This window comes from Bactrocera dorsalis, chromosome 1 (genome assembly GCF_023373825.1).
Source record: "Bactrocera dorsalis isolate Fly_Bdor chromosome 1, ASM2337382v1, whole genome shotgun sequence".
NCBI lineage: Eukaryota > Metazoa > Arthropoda > Insecta > Diptera > Tephritidae > Bactrocera > Bactrocera dorsalis.
The window spans coordinates 77,997,696-78,018,736 of NC_064303.1; the positions used below are offsets into that span (position 1 = coordinate 77,997,696).

Consider the following 21,041-nt stretch of genomic DNA (forward strand, 5'->3'; position numbering starts at 1 on the left):
GTTTAATTGTTTGTGAGCAGGGACCGCGCGCGTAGGTAGTGAAAGCCTGAAAACTAAAAAGTAAGGCTACGCGAGTGAGTAAATATTACAATACCGAGTAATACACAAAAGCGGCTACCGGAGCCCCAAAGGATAAAGAATAATAACGTCGAAGGACCAAAGATATCCTGATGGGAAGCTGTCCCCTTACACCGGACTGAAAGCGTTAGGATCCGATAGGAAGGAAACGCACCCTCCACCACGTGCGCAACGAGGGACCCTAGTAGGACAGCAAACGGAACGACACCCTTTGGGCCAGGAGGGTAGATATAAGTAAGCATATAAATTAAGAAATATTAAACTAATTAATTAAAAAATTAAGAAATTTATAAAGCATTTGGAAAAAGTGGAAAGAGAATAACTACAGTCCAACTCTGCGATTCACCTCCAAAGGGACCCTCTAGAGGATAAGGACAATAATATCCTCAAAATATCCAATAAAATTATGCCAAACAATCCCATACGACCCATACGACCTGCTGTGCTAAACGCACCCACCGCAGGCAATACCCAAACATCCCATCCTGTTCCAAATTCTGGCGAAATGAATCTGGAACAATTAACCAATATTATAAGTGGTGTAGTCACAAACATTTTAAGACAAGTAGGACGAAACATAGTCCAAGCTGCGCTTAACCCAAACGCAAACTTTGCAAACTTAACTGACGTGACTATAGACCCTACACTGGCAAACAAGTGGTAAGATGTCTTCGTGAATTCTATGGGAATCGAGGAGAATTCAGTTCATGGAAGAGAAGCGTGGACAGAATTTTGGAAATATACGAACCTCAAAGAGGATCGCCAAAATACTACGGTATCCTTAACGTAGTAAGAAACAAAATCGTGGGCAACGCAGACGTTGCCCTCGAATCATATAACACACCTTTAGAATGGAAGGCTATTTCAAAATGCCTTACTCTCCATTACGCCGATAAAAGGGACGTAGGTACCTTAGAGTACCAAATGACGTCATTAGTTCAAGGTAGCCATACTATTCAGGAATTTTACCAAAGGGTATATTCGCACCTATCTCTCATTCTTAATAAACTTGGTTGCATGGAAATCGGTGCTGAATCCATGCATTTACTCACACGAACTTATCATGACAAAGCCCCTGACACTTTTATTCGAGGACTGAATGGCGATTTGCCAAGGCTCCTTGGCATGAGAGAACCCGTAGACCTCCCTCAAGCTCTTCACTTATGTCTTAAGTTAGAAAACCAGAAATTTCGTTCGCATTACGCGATCAATAATAATTCCCACGTTAGAAAAGCTCAGGACTTTCGCCCACCTCTTCCGCCAAAAAAGGCCACCAACGAATTCTACCCACAATTGTCTTACATTCCTAAGCCATATTTATCTAAACCGAACTACGTGCCTCAGCAACGGCAACAACCAAATTTTAACTATAGCAATTCTCTAAACTTTCGGCCAACATATCAACATCCCGCTAGGCCACAACCCCCACGTCCTTTCGGACTTCCGCGTCCAGAGCCAATGGATATAGACCATTCCCTACATACAAAAGCGGTTAACTATATGAATAGAAATGCACCCAATAACCAAGCTTGGAAACGACCGTCAAATTGCCTTCCACAAGTGCCTTCCAAACAACAAAGGAACTTCCATATAGAAACCGGTAGAGAAGATCTATATGACCAACAAGCCACACATGACCACCATGACGAACAAATCTTGACATCGACAAAGGAAGAATACGAAGCAATGTTAAACAACGAACAAATCGAACAACTAGTTCAAGAGAATAGCCAACCCGACTACATAGATATTAATTTTTTAGGATGAAAAGTTCTTCGTTGCCTTATATAGAATTTAGAACGAAGAACGGAAATTTTTTAAAAATACTTATAGATACAGGATCAAGCAAAAATTACATACAACCACAACTTGTAGCAAAACCAATTCCTAATGAAGAAGCTTTTTTTGCAAATTCCATAGCAGGAAAGATTCATACAATAATTAATCTAGCTCAAATAGATAACTCGAATTTGAAATTTTTTATCCTACCAGGACCGAAATCTTTTGATGGTATTACCGGAAACGATAGCCTCAAACGCCTCAATGCAACTATAAACATTCGCGATGACATAATTAAATTCGGTAACGGTAAAGAAATAAGAATAAAACAGAAGCTTTCTCCTACAGTAAGCAGTATTGACCTAAGGACAGAACATATGACACCTTCTCAGAAATTCCTCATTCAAAACCTTGCAAACAAATATTCTCAGTTATTTTCCGATCCAAATGAAAAACTAACCTACACTACTACCATAGTAGGCGAAATCAGGACTTCTTCAGGTACACCCGTTTACACCAGATATTATCCAAATCCTATTGGCATGAGAGAATTCGTCACCAAGGAAATCCAAACCTTACTCAAAGATGGCATAATAAGACCATCACGTTCTCCATACAACTCACCAGTTTGGGTTGTTTCAAAAAAACTAGACGCCTCCGGCGAAAAGAAATTTAGACTCGTAATTGATTACAGAAAATTAAATAATGTTACCATTTCCGACAAATACCTCATACCCGAAATAAATGAAACTATTGCGCAATTAGGAAATAATAAATATTTTTCCGTATTGGATTTAAAAAGTGGATTCCATCAAATTCCTTTAAAAGAATCTGACATTGAAAAAACAGCCTTTTCTGTCAATAATGGCAAATATGAGTTTACACGACTCCCATTCGGGCTGAAAAACGCTCCTTCTATATTTCAAAGAGCCTTAGATGATATTCTAAGAAACTATATACATAGGTAAAATCTGCTATGTCTACATTGATGACATAATAGTTTTCGGCGAAGATGAAGAAAGCCATCTCCAAAATATTAAACAAATATTTCGCACTCTCAAAGAAGCAAATATGAAAGTTCAACTGGACAAGTGCGAATTCTTCCAAAATGAAGTCGAGTTCCTAGGCTTTATTATTTCACCAAGTGCTGTAAAAACCAATCCTTCAAAAGTTGAAGCTATACAAAATTTCCAATTTCCGAAAACTTTGAAAGACTGAAGATCTTTCCTTGGCCTTTCCGGCTACTACCGCCCCTTCATAAGGGATTATGCTAAATTAGCAAAGCCCCTTACTTCGCTCTTAACAGGGGAGGATGGACGCATTTCAAAAAATGCATCCTGTAAAAAGCAGATAACTCTCAATAGCGCAGCAATAGAAGCCCTCAATAAAATAAAATCCTCACTCGTTTCAAAGGAAGTAGTTCTAGCATATCCTGACTTTAATAAAGATTTTCACCTCACCACTGATGTATATAATTATGCTCTCGGAGCAGTCTTAGAACAATCAGGCAACCCATAGCATTCATATCCCGTTCACTAAGTAAAGCCGAAGAAAATTACGCCGCAAATGAAAAAGAAATGCTGGCAATAATATGGGCACTTAATAGTTTCAGAAGTTATTTGTATGGTTCACCCAAAGTAATCATTTTCACAGACCATCAACCTATACATTAAGTAATAAAAATTATAACGGAAAAATGAAAAGATGGAAATGTATCCTCGAAGAGTACAATTACGAAATGAAATACAAACCAGAAAAAACAAACCTTGTAGCCGACGCACTATCGAGACCTTCACAGACTAACGTTAACGCCCTAACGACTAATAACCATAGCGACGAAAGTTCCGCACATCAGCTCATCCCAGCTACTGAAGCACCCATAAATGCCTTCAAAAATCAACTATTCATCTTAATCAGTGACATAGATAACAATACGTTTGAAAGTTCGAATAGTTCGAATAATTCGAATAATTTTAATATTTGACTATTTGCATGATTTTTTAATTAGCGCCAGTAGTATCTGAATCTCTGTCATGCATCTGACGTACATTTGTCATTTTCGTTTAAAATTTTCAAAAAATCAAACGTTGGTTATTTTTTTTTTAATTAAATAAATGTCTTCCAATAATTCTGAAGAGGAAAGTGTGATTATGGAAGTGGAACCTGAAATTGGTGTGGGAAGTAATAATGAGGTTGTGTCTTCAACACATCGGAGTCCTGCTTGGAATTTTTTTAAGCCCAATACTGAAGGATACCGAAAAGCAATATGCATTATTCTAGGGGCATGCGAATATTCGAAATTTCGAATTATTCGACGCGAATCGAAATGAATTATTCGATCCGAGATTCGACCCGTATATTCGCATTATTCGAATAGTTCGAACTATTCGAAATATTCGATATTTGACTCGAATATCGAATCGAATCTAAGGATTCGATTCGACTCGACTGGATTCGCATACCCCTAATTATAGATATATTTAAACAACACCTTGACCCAGCATTACTTAACGGTTTATACACTAAAGAAAGCTTAATGGGAAAAATTCAGGAAATATATCCACTTCAATTTGCAAATATCAAAATTAGATTCACACAAACCCTACTTCAAGACATCGTGTCAGAGACAGAACAAGAAGAAATAATTATTAAAGAACATCAGAGAGCACATAGAAATAGTCGCGAAAACAAAACACAAATATTACAGAAATTTTACTTTCTAAGCATGCATTCGAATCGAAAAAAACAGTTAAACAATGTTCTATATGTAGCGAGCATAAATATGATAGACATCTTCCAAAACAACGGTTACAAGAGACTCGCATTCCTCAGTTTCCAGGAGAAATCGTACACATTGATATTTACTCGACAGAAAAAAGGCTAATACTCACGGCCATTGATAAATTTTCAAAATACGCACAGGTTAAAATTATACAGTCCAAGCAATAGAACATATAAAAAACCCAATAAGAGAATTAATGATCTCATTCGGAATACCAAAACAAGTAATAGTAGATAACGAAAAATCTCTCAATTCAGCCACAGTATTAACTTTACTAAAGGACCAAATGCCTATTAACGTATATACCACACCACTCTATAGTAGCACTAGTAACGGACAAGTAGAAAGATTCCATAGTACGCTTTCTGAAATAATGAGATGTTTAAAAGCAAACAACATAGGAATAACGTTCGAAGAATTATTATTCAAATCTGTGCAAGAATATAATCCAACGATACATTCAACAACCAGAAACAAACCCATCGCCACATTCTTTGGGAATAGAAATTTTACCGACCCGCAACCGTTAGAGCAGCAGAGAAACGAAAATATTATATTACTTAAGGAAAAACAGGAACAAGATCTTTCTTACCATAACAGCAAAAGATCAGAACCTAAAGAATATTCCCCAGGAGATATAAAAATAAATAAAAGATTTGGTTCAAAACTAACTCCAAAATATAAAAAAGAAATGGTATCTGAGAATAATAGAACAACAGTTGAAACAATGTCAGGACGTATAATTCACAAATCTCTAATAAAAACTTAACTATCTATTTTAGGAACAATGGATTTATCCAAATTTATAATTATCTTCACGGTGATTACATCTTCACAAGCAGATGTAAAAATTTTGGACTACAGTAAAGCTTAACTCATTACAATAGACAACGGAAATGCAAAAATACAGGACGGAACACTTAGACTAATGCACCTCATTGACCTAGACCATTACGAACATTTCCTGACAGAAACTTATAATGAAATAACCACTCAAGTCCCTAAAGATAACTTCCTTTATCCTATCCTCAAACATGAAACTACCCAAATTTTTGAAATCCTCAACACACTTAAACCGGTAGAAAACAAAAAGAAGAGGAGATCAATTGACATATTAGGAACGGCATGGAAATACATCGCCGGATCTCCTGATCATAATGATCTTAATATTATAAATGACTATTTGAATAATCTGAACCAAAATAATGCGTGGAATGCTCCATATATCAAAAATATGACACAAACCACCCCACTCTTTTCTCACAATAATGCAGGAATTTTTCCTTCATTATTATTGTTAGTTTATACAAAGAATTATTTTTCACTTTTTAGTTTGATATGCTTTAAAAGCGTGTTTTTTAGTTTTTTTAAACTATATTTATTTTTAATTTTTTAGTTTGATGTGAGAAACCCCAAATTTGTTAAAATATGAACTATGACATGTAGTATTGGTTAAGTAAATCGATAATTAGACAGCATTTAATATCTACTCGTAACCTTTCATTGACTAATTGTTATATTATATTATTTGCGACCAAGTTCTATTTACGACTTTACGAATTATTATTTCTTAATCGAATCATTTCTTCTAAAGCTTCACTGTTACATGGGGTTTTACCTGTCAACTTTGAACAGTCTAGTTCTTCAATTCGAATTCCGTCCAAAGATCTACAACGACTAAGTGCTACATAAGCTTGTCCAGCAGTAAACAGTCGAGAGCCCAGATAAATTACTGCATGATCTACTGTAAAACCTTGCATCTTATGAACGGTCGACGCCCAACTCAGTATTATTGGCAACATTCGTCTCTCAGCGACTCCATAGCTGTATTTTGCATTATTTGATATTATTTCTTCTGGTGCGCGGTTATACTTATATATGTACATATGTAAGTATATGTATCTATATAAAGTATACTTTCTTTAAGGATATACATATGTATATTTCAGTATATACATATGCTTCTCAAATGTCGCCAAAACTAGTTTTATATAGATGTTGCATATTTTTGGTGAGCTGCTTAAACTTACTGTCGCCTTCCTACAGTGTCTCTCAAATATTCTACGTTTCAGTACCACTTAAAAAAGTTACAAACATACATACATACATACATACATACATACATACGCCTTCCTACAGTGTCGCTCAAATATTCTACGTTTCAGTACCACTTAAAAAAGTTACAAACATACATACATACATACATACATACATACATACATACATACAAGTGAAGCTAATAAAAGCGTATTAAAAATAGAAGCCGATGCGGAAACTAAAGAAATAAATGGAACACATGTCATAATATTTTACAACTCAACAATCAAAATTAACAATCAAATATTTAGCAATATCGAAGCAAAAACAATTGAAGCCATTCCCGCAATTTTGCAACCAGCCCCAATAGAAAAAGAACGTATTGAATTGCTATCACTGGGAGCTTTAAAAGGATTACACCCAGTGATGGTACATAATTTTTTGGAAAATCCCCACCAAAGAAGAAAAAAATCCCCACTTTTCCCTACGCTGTTTAAAATTTTTCCCCACAAAATTCCCTACAAGTTTTACCAATCATTTCTTACAATATTAAAAGAAAACAAAAAAGTTTGACTTAAAGTACAAAAGGTTAGACATTTATTATAATATTAAATATGTATAATACATAAAAATATAATATGTGCACCATTGCCTTGTATGTGTACACATAAATTTATATATATATATATACATACAAATAAATAAAGAAAAAAATTCATTTAATTTAAATACATTTCATGTTTTAAATTAGACTAGCATAGGTACAACAAGAATGATCCAATCAAATGGATGGTTAACTAAGGCGACATTAATTTATTTGGTTTAAAAAAACTAAACAAACAAAAAACACGTAAACATATACTTTAAGCATGATGTAACCACAGTGCAAAAAAAAATATTAATGATGGTCGTAGAGTTCAGACGCTGTCATTTTTTTAGATGCGATTTTTTTTTATCTACATCCCCTTCTGCATTTACGTTTCTCTTAAAAAAAGTATTCAATTTGCTCGTTTTGCTTATGGCTTTCACATTTTTCTGGTGTGCTTTTGTTTCTGCGTGTTTCAATAAATCAGACTTGCCGCAATTTAAAATTTTGTTGCAGGCAGCGCATTTGCATTTAAACGACTCACCGGCCAAAGCTTGTAACCAACCCTTGAATCTTTCGTCTCCTAGCCACTTATTTGTAAACTTTTGTTTGCGATATTTGCGGCTCTTTCCAATACTCTCGTCCGATTCTGTTGAAGAACTCATTTCTGTAAAAATGGTTTTTGTCAATAAAATCAAAAGCTTTTAAATTTACTTCAGACTTACCTCACAAAAAGTCAGCAATCAAATTAAAAGCGGCAAACGAATTATATGCGACGCCAGCATGCTTTTCAGAGTGCTGCCTTTGACAACGTGAAGTTGAAACCGATTTAATGCTGCCATTCGAACATATTCTTGATAAAAAGTTGCCAAATAGACTTATTTGCATTTTGACCGAAAAAAAATTACATAGAAATTTCGATTTTGCTTTGTCGAAAAATCCCTACATTTTACTTATATATAAAAATCTGTCCTTTTTTCCCCATGTCCATTTTTTTCGACTTAAATCCCTACGTGTAGGGAATTTTCCCTACGTGTACCAACACTGATTACACCTCACCAACATCAAGCGGATAAATTCTCTTAAGAAAGCTACACTATCTATTGGCAGCCTGACATCGGTAGCTTTAACTACCACCATAATAATTTTTATCTTATTACGGAAAAAGAAGATTGAAATAAAATATATATGTAGAAAAGGAGACAATAAGACCTAACATGAGTCAAATAGTTACCCTTCCAGAAGAAACTCATAATATTCCAAATTATATAAAATTTAACGATCTACCTTTCTATTGATGATCGAGGACGATCATATTTAAGAGGGGAGGAATTAACACAGCACTTCAGACAATTCCCACCATCGGTCAGCAACTCAGTACGAAACTCGAAACCCAGCAATAGCTGACGTCGCATCAGCAATATTAGCAGCTCCACACGCGCATCCGATTAACTGCTGACTATAGGGAACGTGACCCGGTACAAGCGTAGGTTTAATTTAGACTTAAGGTAAAAATTGTATTCAGTCTTAAGACAACATTTTTATAATAAAGACGCGGACGCGAGTCCGCTATCCCTTTTTTAAAAATCAAAACCACAAACTAATGGTTTAATTTACATACAAGTATATAAAAATAAGTTGGGGTTTTTGTCCATTCGCTATAGCTGACTAAACCGTTGCTTGATATGAAAAATGATCTGAACCACTTTGAAGGTAATGCAATGAGTATGGTTTGTAAAAAAATTTCAGAAAATGTTAATTTTTAACCGACTTACGAGTGCTAAGTCAAAAAAATTCATTACTTACCTCAGTCAAATAATTATATGTTCAAAATTGGTTTTCTCTGTAATTTATGTTCTACTAACGGTACGGCAAAAATTTTTGGTATGCATATTTTCTTGTAATTACCTTATGGTTTAGCGAATTGCATTTTATGAGAAGTATAAATTTTGGGATGAAGAATTCGAATCTGTGGTATTCAGTGACGAAAAAAAATTTAATTTGGATGGGCCAGATGGTCTTCATAAATATTGGAGGGATTTAAGACGCCCACGGGAGGCATGCCATAAACGCGTTCACGGTGGTGGATCGCTTATGGTATGGGCAGCATTTTCATCAAAAGGCAAGTCCAAAATATGCTTTGTTCCAGGCAAAATGAATGCAGAAATCTACATTGATTTGATGGAAAACGAACTCCTTGATTTTGCTGGTGATTTACATGGCGATGAATGGATTTTTCAGCAAGACAATGCACCGATCCATGTTACGAAGAAGACAAAGGCGTTCTTTAACTCTCGGAAAATTAAATTGCTGGAGTGGCCTGCCTTAAGTCCAGATCTGAATCCGATCGAGGATCTATGGGGAATAGTTTCAGGCAAAATTTATGCATCTTCCAAGCAATATGACAGCCTTAAGCAACTAAAGCATGCCATTGTGGCCGAATGGGACAAAATTGATATGTCTGTACTAAAAAAACTGGTGGAGTCAATGCCTCATCGTGTCCAATTGGTGAAGATACATAAGGGTAATACAATCCCTTATTAACAAATTCAAAACTATTTCATTTATAAATAAAAAGATATGTACTTGGATTGAAATAATTTTTTGCACATATAAATATTTGATATGGAAATTTCAAAAAGTATTATTTTTTTTTAATTAAGAAAAATATTTGAATAAAATTTTGTTATGTAATGTTTAATACTTTTAATTATAAAAACAAGAAAAAAAATGCCACATTCTTTCTTTGTTTCTTTTTAAAATAATTAAAGTTGAAGCATTGCACATATAATTATTTGACTGGGGTATTTATAACAGAGAATGTTAAATTTAGACAGAGAATGTTATTTAATATTTAGCTAAACTGCAGCACACTGAAAAGTGCGAGTTATAGAGTGAATAATAACAAAAGCAATATTTCCTTTTTGATTCGTCAGGGCACTGGCAAACACTTTCATGCAAACTTAATACTTGCTAAAATAAGACAATCCGGAAATTGAGGGATAGCAGTTGATTCGTCAGGAATTGCTGCAACCTTTCTAAAGGATGAAACAACTGCTCATTCGTCTTCCGTTATCCATAAATCTTGAACAGCAATCAATATGTTCTAACCACAAAAGTGGGCCTCTTGGTTAACTATTGCAAGATTGATTATGTGGGATGGATGCATCATGAGCTATAAAGCGCGTATAGAGGCCGTGAAGAGAACATGAACATGGGCGGATAACTTTTGTATTTGCTGGAGATTTCCGACGGACTCTTCCTGTCATTAATACAATTACGCGAGCAGATATCATCAAAGCATGCTTAATATCGTCGCCCTTATGGACTTCATTAAACCCTTGTGGACTGCCACCACATGAATTGACTTTAAAAAATGTAATTCAAATATAATTCCAATGTAAATATCGTTTACAGGGAAACTCTGACTCTATAAATTATTTTTCTGGAGAAGAGAAAGTAAAATATATAGTAAAAAATAATAAAAATACAAAAAAACATACTTAAATGTTCATATTTGCTTTATTTAACTAATGTTTAATGACCACATGCAAAAACGGGAAAATATGTGAGGGAGAGTGTGTAGAAAATTATAACTTTTGAAATGATTATTTAATACCCGTATGAAGACGGGGCGAGCTGCTAGTGCTGTATAAGAACTCAACATTCGCCATTTTACGAAATTTTTAATGGGATAAAATCATATTTGGTTACGTAATAACTTTTCATTACTATTATTTACTTCATGACCGAGATATTTATACCTATTTAAATCAACCAAGAGTATGGACACACGAAAGCATATTGCACTCTACGCAGTGTCTGTGTGGTGTATGGTGTTCTACATCCTATTTTGAAATGTACTCTTAAAAAAGAGGATTTAAATAAAAAATGCAGCAATTGTAGAGAAATCTCACTGCTAACTACAGGGGCTGCCCTATATATAAAGATTTGAAATCGAAGTTGTCACAGGGCATTCAAGCAAGTCGTAACCAAATGTTGAATATTCCTCCTAATGAAAATATTGAAATCGCCGTCCATATTTCAAAACCAGTTAATCCTAAAGACAATGCTACACAAGGGAGCTATGCAAACGTCGTGAAAGGCAATACCGCACAAATGCAATTGCCCCAAAAGCAGCCAAATAGAAGCGTTAAACCTATGATTTTCAACTTTACCCAATGTATGACACAATTTATGGATTCAGTGCAAAATATGATTCAAGAGATAATCAAATCACAAAACCAAATGCTGCAAACTTTTTTAAGTAAAAAATTAGGGTATTGAACATTTGTTTATGGAATACTAATCAAATCATATATACAAATCTATTTTGTCTGTTGTTTTATATGTTTGTGAATGTCTTTTGTATATTTGTGGTAATATAGTGCCCGAGCCCCAGGCAAAAACAGTGATTGTCGATTATATGTATGTATGTATATAAATGTTAATTATTACATATATTGAAACTAAATTGTTTGAAATCAGACTTTACCGTTGGACAGATCAAATGAGTCTCCATTTAAGGAGTACGCTGCGATTATAAAATCAAAATTATTAGCTGGTGAGCTTAAGTCCACCGTTTCACGTGGTCGGAGCAAAGTGTGGGAGACCTTTTCCCGAGTAATTGATAAAAACGGCATAGAGACGACTGATGCAGTAGTGTGCAACACTTGTAAAAATGTGTATAAATTTGACAAAAGCACATCTAATTTGGTCAAACACAAGTGCTACATAATGGCCAATAGCCGTAAGCGCAGTCTTCCTGCCGTTGATGTTAATATTGAAACAAAAAAGAAATGCATCAAACTAACAACGGAGTGGATAGTAAAGAATGGTCGATCATTCAATATAATAGCGGATTCGGGATTAAAAAACTTGGCCCAGTTTTTTATTTCTCTTGGTGCGAAACTGGGAGAAAATGTAAATATTGAGTCAGTACTGCCGCATCCCACAAGTATATCGCGAAACATCGGTGCTCTCTACGATTTTCATTTTAATGAATTAAAATCCGAGATTCAAGAGCACAAAAAATATGGATATAGTATAACTTCGGATATATGGACGGACGACTTCTTCAAAGAATCATATATATCACTGACGATGCATTACGTCAAAGAAGGCACACTTAAAAACCGTCTGCTTGCAGTAAAATCAATGGGTAGAGTCTCGTGTACTGGTAAGAATTATAAAATGTTATTGGTTATATTGAAATCTGTGTTTTATATCAACATTTCTTAGGCAATGAAATTAAAAACAAAATTAATAGAATTTTATGCGACTTTGGATGTGATTTGCTGATGGACGATCCAATCATTGTTACTGACCGAGGAGCCAATATGAAAGCCGCTTTCAACGAACTGAGCACATTACACTGTGTAAATCACTTGGTCCACAATGTGATTGGCAAAGTTGTAAATGAGGTATCGGAATTGCTGGATTTAGTAAACCGTTGCAGCAAGCTTGTTAAGTATTTTAAAAAATCTGGTCAAAACGCGACATTGACAACAACTTTAAAAAGCTACTGTCCAACTCGTTGGAATACTATTTTTAATCTTCTTAAATCAGTCGAGTTAAACTGGATGGAAATTTCGCAGATTTTGATGGAAAAAAAAGAAATTTCTAGAATTCAAGATATCAATTTAAATAATATTAGCGGAATGGTGAAACTTCTTGCTCCTTTTGAAGCTTGTTCGAAAAAGCTGGAGGGTAGCAATTATCCAACATTGCATTTGACTATTCCACATATTAATAACCTAAAAAAAATAGCCACTCCGAAAGACAATGACATTGAAATTGTACAAAAGTGCAAGTTTTCACTTCTAAAATATTTAGATTCCATAGTTCTTGCTAATTTAAAAAAATTTCATAACATTGCCCTATTTTTATTTCCACCCACAAATAAATTGACAAAATTCACAGATTTAGAAAAGGAACAGGTTGTCAAAGACATTGAAGAAATGATGATAGCTATTAATGTAAATAGCCAAAATGATGAAATTGAAAAATTAATTAAGCCCACACAGGAAATAGATAATATTTTTGCAGATTATTCCCAACCTATTCAGAGCACTAACATTATATCCTGTATTCAAGATGAAATTCAAACGTACAAAAATGTTAATAAAGCTTACAGTGAGGATTTTGATGTTCTGCAGTGGTGGTCAATTAACAAAGACCGTTTTCCGTTGCTGTACCAAATAAGCTGCAAGATATTAGCAGTTCCGGCGAGCAGTGCAGCATCTGAAAGGGTTTTTTCTGTAGCAAAAAATTTAATCAGCGAAAAACGCTCAAAACTTGCCACCACTGAAGACTTGGTCAACAAAATAATGTTTCTGCATTCAAATATTAATGAATTAAATATAGAATCTTTTGTAGCATAAGATAATTAATATAATTACTTTGAATTAAAATATTATTAGTTGCTAAGCTCTATGTTTTATAATAAACACATTTTCAATGAAAAAATAAAACCAATGTTTTTTTTATCTTATTCTTGCATATGACATACCAGTCATGAAGCTTCACTCACTGTACAGTAAGGAAACTGCACACCAAAACACTGTACAGTGCGTTGACTGCACACCAATTTTGCTGTACTCATTAACAGCTGTACAACTATGGAGTGAGTGGAAACACTGCCTGTCAATACAGTCAATATTTCCCTACTCACTCACACTCAATTATACTGTGCAGAAAAATAAGTGTGCCCACTTCTAGAATGAGTAATTCATTTGCCGTTATGAGTGCATTCATGCAGAAGTCTAATGCGTATCACTTATTAATGCATACGTGCCTCATATATGTATGTTTGTATGTTGCATATCAACGCATATATTTTTATGTGTTTATTTACGTATGTATGTTCAATATATTTGAACATAGATATCTATTAGTAGTGGACTGTATAACAGCTAGATTATTTCTTATCTTATTTAACATTGAAATATATAAAAGATTTAAATACATATAATATTGTTGTCCGTGCTTTGGCAGCAACGAACATGTTCAATTTTGAACACTGGATGAAAATAATATTGATGTAATGCTATTGTCAGAAACTCATCTTAGGAACAAAAACAAGTTCTTTATACCGGGATTTAGGTACTATGTTACAAACCACCCAGATGGAAAGGGACATGGAGGAACAGCAGTGTTGGTTAGAAATCGGTTAAATCACCACGCAATAGAATCTTATGCCACAGAGCAATTACAAGCTACAACAATAACTATAAAAAAAACGCTGCGGGGACTTAAAACTGACGGCCATATATGCCCGCCTCGGTTTAAAATTACAGACATCCAATTTAAATTTTGGAACACCGAAAGGACGACAGCTGTATCAAACTGTTATAAATAGGCACAACAACCCTGAAATAATATATCCTGGTAAGCCGACATATTGGCATAGTGATCGTAAGAAAATAGCAGATTTAATTGACTTTGCTGTAATCAAAAATATAGATAAATCGCACATAACAGTTGATACATGTAATGATCTATCTTCTGATCACTCTCCTGTACTAATAAAGTTATGTGAACTACCCATATTCGTTAATCCAAAAGTGGGTCTAACTTCTTATAAAAAGAATTGGCTAAAATATAAAAAATACGTCAGTAGCCACATTAATATTGAGTACCAAATAAATACAGGAAGAGGTATTGACGAAAGCATAAGAGATGTCAATGATATAATAACCAGCGCAGCTGTCTTAGCAACAGCAAACAAAAACTATAAGCCGCTTGGTCCCAGAAAAATCACAAAGAGTGAAATAGAAAGGCTTGTAAATGAAAAAAGGCGTGTAAGACGTGAATGACAGATAAATCACTCCACTTCCACTCAGCTTCAATTGAAATCTGCTACACGTAAATTAAAAAAAGCGCTTAAACGTGAATAAGAATTCAACACCGAAATGTATGTATATAGAGAAGCTGTGTCCAAATTCCAACAAGCAAAACTCCCTTTGGAAAGCCCAAAAGTCCATGAAGCCACCAACTGACTCCAACATGTCTATACGAGACTTGGGTGGAAATTGGGCTCGAAGTGACGAAAAAAAGGCAAATTGTTTTGCAAATCACCTAGAAAAGGTATTTTAACCCAACTTGCCAAAGAACCACTTTAAGCTGTCAATCTTACCCAACACAGCTAAAGAGTCGTTCGAGTCTATTAAGACTTCACCTTCTGAAATGATTGGAATCATCAAAGAACTTAATTCAAAAAAGTCACCGGGACATGATAATATTTCCCCAAAAATGCTAATTGAGTTACCAATTATTGCTTTGGAGGTGCTTTCTTTGCTCTTCAATGCAGTTCTTAGTTTCGGATACTATCCAATTTCATGGAAAAAGTCGCAGATTATCTTGTTAGATAAACATGGGAAAGACTTAACACAGCCGTCTTCATACAGACCAATTAGTCTTCTACTCCGTCTTTCAAAAGTATTTGAAAAAGTATTACTATCAAATATGTCTCCTTTCCTCCACGAAAATAATACAATTCCAATGCATCAATTCGGATTTCGTGCGAAACATGGCACAATAGAGCAAGTAAATAGAATTACTAACGAGATAAGGAAAGCATTTGAGTACAGGGAGTACTGTTCAGCAATATTTCTAGATGTAGCTCAGGCGTTTGATAAGGTGTGGCACGAACGTCTTTTATATAGTATAAGATTGAAACAATTCTACCATTAGAATTGTATAACACATTGGAGTCCTACTTAAAAAATAGAACATTTATGGTAAAAGTGGGAGACAGCTAATAATGTACTTACTTCAACTTTTGCGGACGACACAGCTATAGTGTCGTAACAAATGCCACATTTTAGCATCAAGAATATTAGCGGAGCAATTAAGTTCTGTTGAAGAATGGCTAGCGAACTGGCGTATAAATGTGAAAGATGTGCCCGGCAGTAAAAATAAACAATATTTTAGTAACCCAAGCGAACGAAGTAACATATCTTGGTATTCACTTAACATGTGTGAAGATTAGAGCTGCAAATTTAAAATGGCTTTTAAATAAAAACTTTAAACTTAGCCTAGACAATAAAGTGCTTTTATATAATGCGGTCATGAAGCCGATTTGGATGTATGGCATTCAACTGTGCGTAACGAAAATATCCCTAAAGACCTTGGTGTTCCTATGGTAAGGAAGCAGCAGAAGATAGCAGAATTAAATATATATCTAAACTCCGCGATCATCCAAACCTTTGGCTAATGCTTTGGTACAATCCTGTGATAAAACACGCCTTAAAAGAAGAGACATGCCAGCGTATTAAAGAGCAACGTATCACCAAAACAGCTCAATCACTTGCTTGAGCCTGTCTAGTTTTTAAATAGATTTAAGATTTTATAACTTATTGTTACGCTTAAAAAAAGCAGATTGAATAAAATAATATTGAAGACAAACGAAAACAAGTAAGGAAGGGCTAAGTTCGGGTGTCACCGAACATTTCATATTTGATGGGCCGATTTTGCCCATCTTTGAACTTAACCTTCTTATGGAGCCAAAGAAATACGTGTACCAAGTTTCATCATGATACCTCCATTTTTAATCAAGTTACAGCTTGCATGGACGGACGGACGGACAGACAGACATCCGGATTTCTACTCTACTCGTCACCCTGATCACTTTGGTATATATAACCCTATATCTGACTCTTTTAGTTTTAGGACTTACAAACAACCGTTATGTGAACAAAACTATAATACTCTCCTTAACAACTTTGTTGCGAGAGTATAAAAATCAACCCAAAGAAGAAATATGTATGTAAGAATGTGATATAACAGGGCAAGTGGTTTCTGAGATATAACACCTCTGCACCAAATTACAGTTTCATATCTTATTTTGGAGCTTAATTCAATGACTTTATAGGTTGTCGAACAACGGCGGAAAGGGAGATATCTTCATATATTGCACCGTAGGTTTATTGTTTAAGGCGCACCTTAATGTAGAAACATACGTATAATTGCGATATCACTGCTTGAATGAGTAAATAAACCGTATGTAAATTCATATAATTACTATAGGTAAATCTTATCACACATATGTATTCCTTGTCACAAGCAATTCAAATAACCGAGGCTGATTTGCAATGAGCTAGGCGTTACAAGTACGCAGAGCGAAAGTGTTCTACGGATATGGATATAAATCATAAGCATTATCTATTAACAAACGAGACTTGTCGTGGGAACTAATACGGGATGCTTTGGTGTTTAGCAAGAAAACAATACGTCAATAACACTTCACGGTCGCAGCAGTACTTCAGTTTGAACTCGGTGGTGCATATTAACAGCCGCTTAATACGAATATAACAGCACTTTCAACTCTCAACAAATAACGACTATGGGATATTGGTTAGAGCTGTTGGATTGGATATTAAGAGATCCTGGAAAACTAATACGCTATTTAGTCCTTTTTGTGTGCTCAGTTATTGTGATTGTTCAGGTACATAAAGTGTTTTCATGGAGTGAAGATTTATTGGAGCTTGCAGTGAGAAATATGAAGTCTTAATAATTAACAATTAATGTTGCAAAGACACTCAAGAATCGAATGCAAATGGTTATGAAAGTATGATAATCTCTTGTTTTTCTCAACCAGTTGTCGGAATGCTTTACCAAACTGAATAGTCCACCGATATCAACTCACTCATACTTTAGTCTGAACGACACTGTAGAAATGCCAGCTGTCACCATATGCCGCGAGCCACCATACAAAGAAGATGTACTAAATGTAAGTTTTCCATTAAGTAAATTGTGAAAACATTTTAATTGTTATCAACATTTGCAAAACGAAGAAAGGCCTATGAACGGCGATGCGATAACTCTCCGTGTAAAATATAATTTTAAAACTCCTCGCTTATATCACTGAAAGTGCTATAACTCACAAAATAAATACATAGCTTAAATCACACATTTCAGGTACTGTTCAAACAATTTTAACTCAGTTTGGGGTATAACAATATTTGGACAGAATGTTACGCAATTTTTAAATCCATAAAATTTATCGAAATAAAAAATTGTAAAAATCGGACCGTAATTTTCAAGCCCTCAGATACCAAATATATAGATAAATTGTATAAGGAGATCTAGTATTGAAATGATAATATTTATACTCTCGCAAGAAAGTTGCTAAGGAGAGTATTATAGTTTTGTTCACATAACGGTTGCTTGTAAGTCCTAAAACTAAAAGAGTCAGATATAGGGTTATATATACCAGAGTGATCAGGGTGACGAGTAGAGTTGAAATCCGGATGTCTGTCTGTCCGTTCGTCCGTGCAAGCTGTAACTTGAGTAAAAATTGAGATATCATGATGAAACTTGGTACACCTATTTCTTGGCTCCATAAGAAGGTTAAGTTCGAAGATGGGCAAAATCGGCCCACTGTCACGCCCACAAAATGGAGAAAACCGAAAACCTATAAAGTGTCATAACTAAGCCATAAATAAAGATATTAAAGTGAAATTTGGCACAATGGATCGCATTAGGGCGGGGCATATTTGGACGTAATTTTTTTTGGAAAAGTGGGCGCCCCCTACTAAGTTGTTTTATGTCAACTAAACTATAGAGTCGTTTCCTTCAGGCATTTCCATATACCGTTAAAAATGGAAGAAATCGGATAATAACCACGCCCACCTCCCATACAAAGGTTATCTTTAAAATCACTAAAAGTGCGTTGCCGACAAACAAAAAACGTCAGAGACACTAAATTTTACGGAAGAAATGACAGAAGGAAGCTGCACCCAGGCTTTTTTTTTAATTTAAAATGGGCGTGGCGTCCCCCACTTATGGACCAAAAACGATATCTGAGGAATCTAATCTAATTAATTTTACAGCAAATTAAAAAATATGGAAATGACGGATAATGAAATCTCGATTATCACTTTATCATGCGAGAGTATAAAATGTTCGGTGACACCCGAACTTAGCCCTTCCTTACTTGTTGAACTTCCGGTTTATATATGGGTCAATGTGGTACTTATCTTAATGAAAATCAGATGGAAAATCTTTCTATCCTTGTGATAAAATTAATAAAATCAGGCGATGTATCACTTATAACTTATAGTTATATTGGTCAATATGTAAAGTATGTTAATGAAATTCGGAGGACATGAGAATGAGAAATATATTATATATATTATACACATATAAGCGAGTATATTTAAATTGGTGGAGTATAAAATTTTTGGTTACATCCCCTTAGCCCTCCGTTGTTTGTTTATTATAAAGGTTGTGCAACACTGAAAAGTATTTCCTTTGCTTTGATCCTTACAAATTGCAAAAGTACAAAAAAGTTGACTACACCCGATCTGCCTGTTATTTTTATTTCAGTCTTTATTTATTAAAATCTATAAATACACCCTAACGTGTTGTCTTTGATAGATTTTGTAACGTTAATGGAATGGGCTCCCTATAATTAAAGTTATATACTTAGTTGAAAATTAGAAATGGTAAGAACCTCTTCCTTCTCTCGATTTAATGAGCAGGTACATATGTAATACATATTATGTATGTACATATTTTTTGTTGAAAGTTATAAAAATATTAGAATTAACAAAGTATGCCAATTAAGAATAATACCTCAAGATGGCATTAATTTGTTACAGCATATTTGTATACATTTTCCCAAACATATGCACAACTTTTGCTTAAAAAACATATTTTTATTACATTTTAATAGAAAGCTTAGTTGAAAAATTACTTTCTGTTGATGCAAATTGTTTTGTAGCAAATATTTTAATGGGCATTTTACAACGAGATATATACATAAGCAGCACATTTTATTTATTTATGGTGAATGACTTAAAGAAATTTTCGGTGTGCTAAGTTCAGGTAGTAAAATGGACATGAAACAACTACTATATATTCCAAATAAACAAGCTTCCTCCTCCAATGTATAAAACATTTGGTGGCCAAATAGGGAGAGTTTTAACTTAGAAAATTAAAAAAAGACAATTAATTTTATTTTAGTATAAAATATACATTTGTATATTTTTCGTTTATTATATTTATTAAACTTTTTTAAATTATGATATATTGTGTTGTGAAATTTTGTTGGTTCATTTTTGTAGCTTTTTAATTTTTTTTATAATACTAAATATTACATTTTATATATCTCTTTGTTGGTTATACCATAAGCATATAAAAAAGCTTGCAATATAAATAAATGTATTAAAGTAGCAAAAGAAATTAGAAATTTTCATTCATATTTTTTTTGTTAATAAAGCATGTTTTTGATTTTTTAATGTATATTAACGAGATAAAGCCAGATATCATTAATTTTTGATACGTAGCGAAGATGCTTAAAAATGTTACATTATATACATATGTATATATTCGGTACAACATTAACCAAACCGGGAATGGTGATATGACCGCTGATGAAATCAGGTTGATTTTACCATATTTTAATACCAAATTTTGCCAGCACCTGAAGGAATTTCCTGGACTTATAGCAAGATACATGAGTATAAAGTGTTACACCCGAACTTAACCCTGCTTCACTTGTTTCCTTCATTTTTATTCACTATATCATACGACTTCAAGGTTTTCAACTAAGTTTCGCAATCTCACGTAATTAAGGGTTGGGTAGTATAAGGTGCCTGGAGGATGGAGTCATGTGTAGAAGTTCATGAAAGTGAGGAAAGTTCTCTGATCGCCATTCACTTGGGAGTGGCCAGAAACGATTCTTTTATATTATACTCAAGCAGCTCACGACTTCCGGCCTTTGACTAAGTATCCTCTGGCCAGCCTAAGAACATCCGTTTAAAGGCGAAACAT

At 34.3% G+C, this 21,041-nt stretch overlaps 2 protein-coding genes across 4 annotated transcripts in view; both read left to right on the plus strand.

The window, feature by feature from the left end:
* Positions 1 to 21,041, plus strand: part of LOC125776853 (SAFB-like transcription modulator) — a 502,085-nt gene that overhangs the window by 333,575 nt on the left and 147,469 nt on the right. The gene's annotated exons all lie outside the window — the stretch shown is intronic.
* The window catches only part of LOC105229970 (acid-sensing ion channel 4-A), a 74,911-nt gene that overhangs the window by 47,426 nt on the left and 6,444 nt on the right, over positions 1 to 21,041 (plus strand). The window contains exons 1-2 of one of the 3 annotated variants that reach the window (XM_029552997.2): positions 17,377 to 17,709; positions 17,863 to 17,994. The exons of 1 other annotated variant lie outside the window; for it this stretch is intronic. In XM_029552997.2, coding sequence (XP_029408857.2) covers positions 17,608 to 17,709; positions 17,863 to 17,994 — 234 coding nt within the window. In that variant the 5' untranslated portion in view covers positions 17,377 to 17,607. Of the gene's footprint in view, positions 1 to 17,376; positions 17,710 to 17,862; positions 17,995 to 21,041 lie in introns of those variants that run through there. One more of the 3 variants, XM_011210510.4, reaches the window with a different exon arrangement.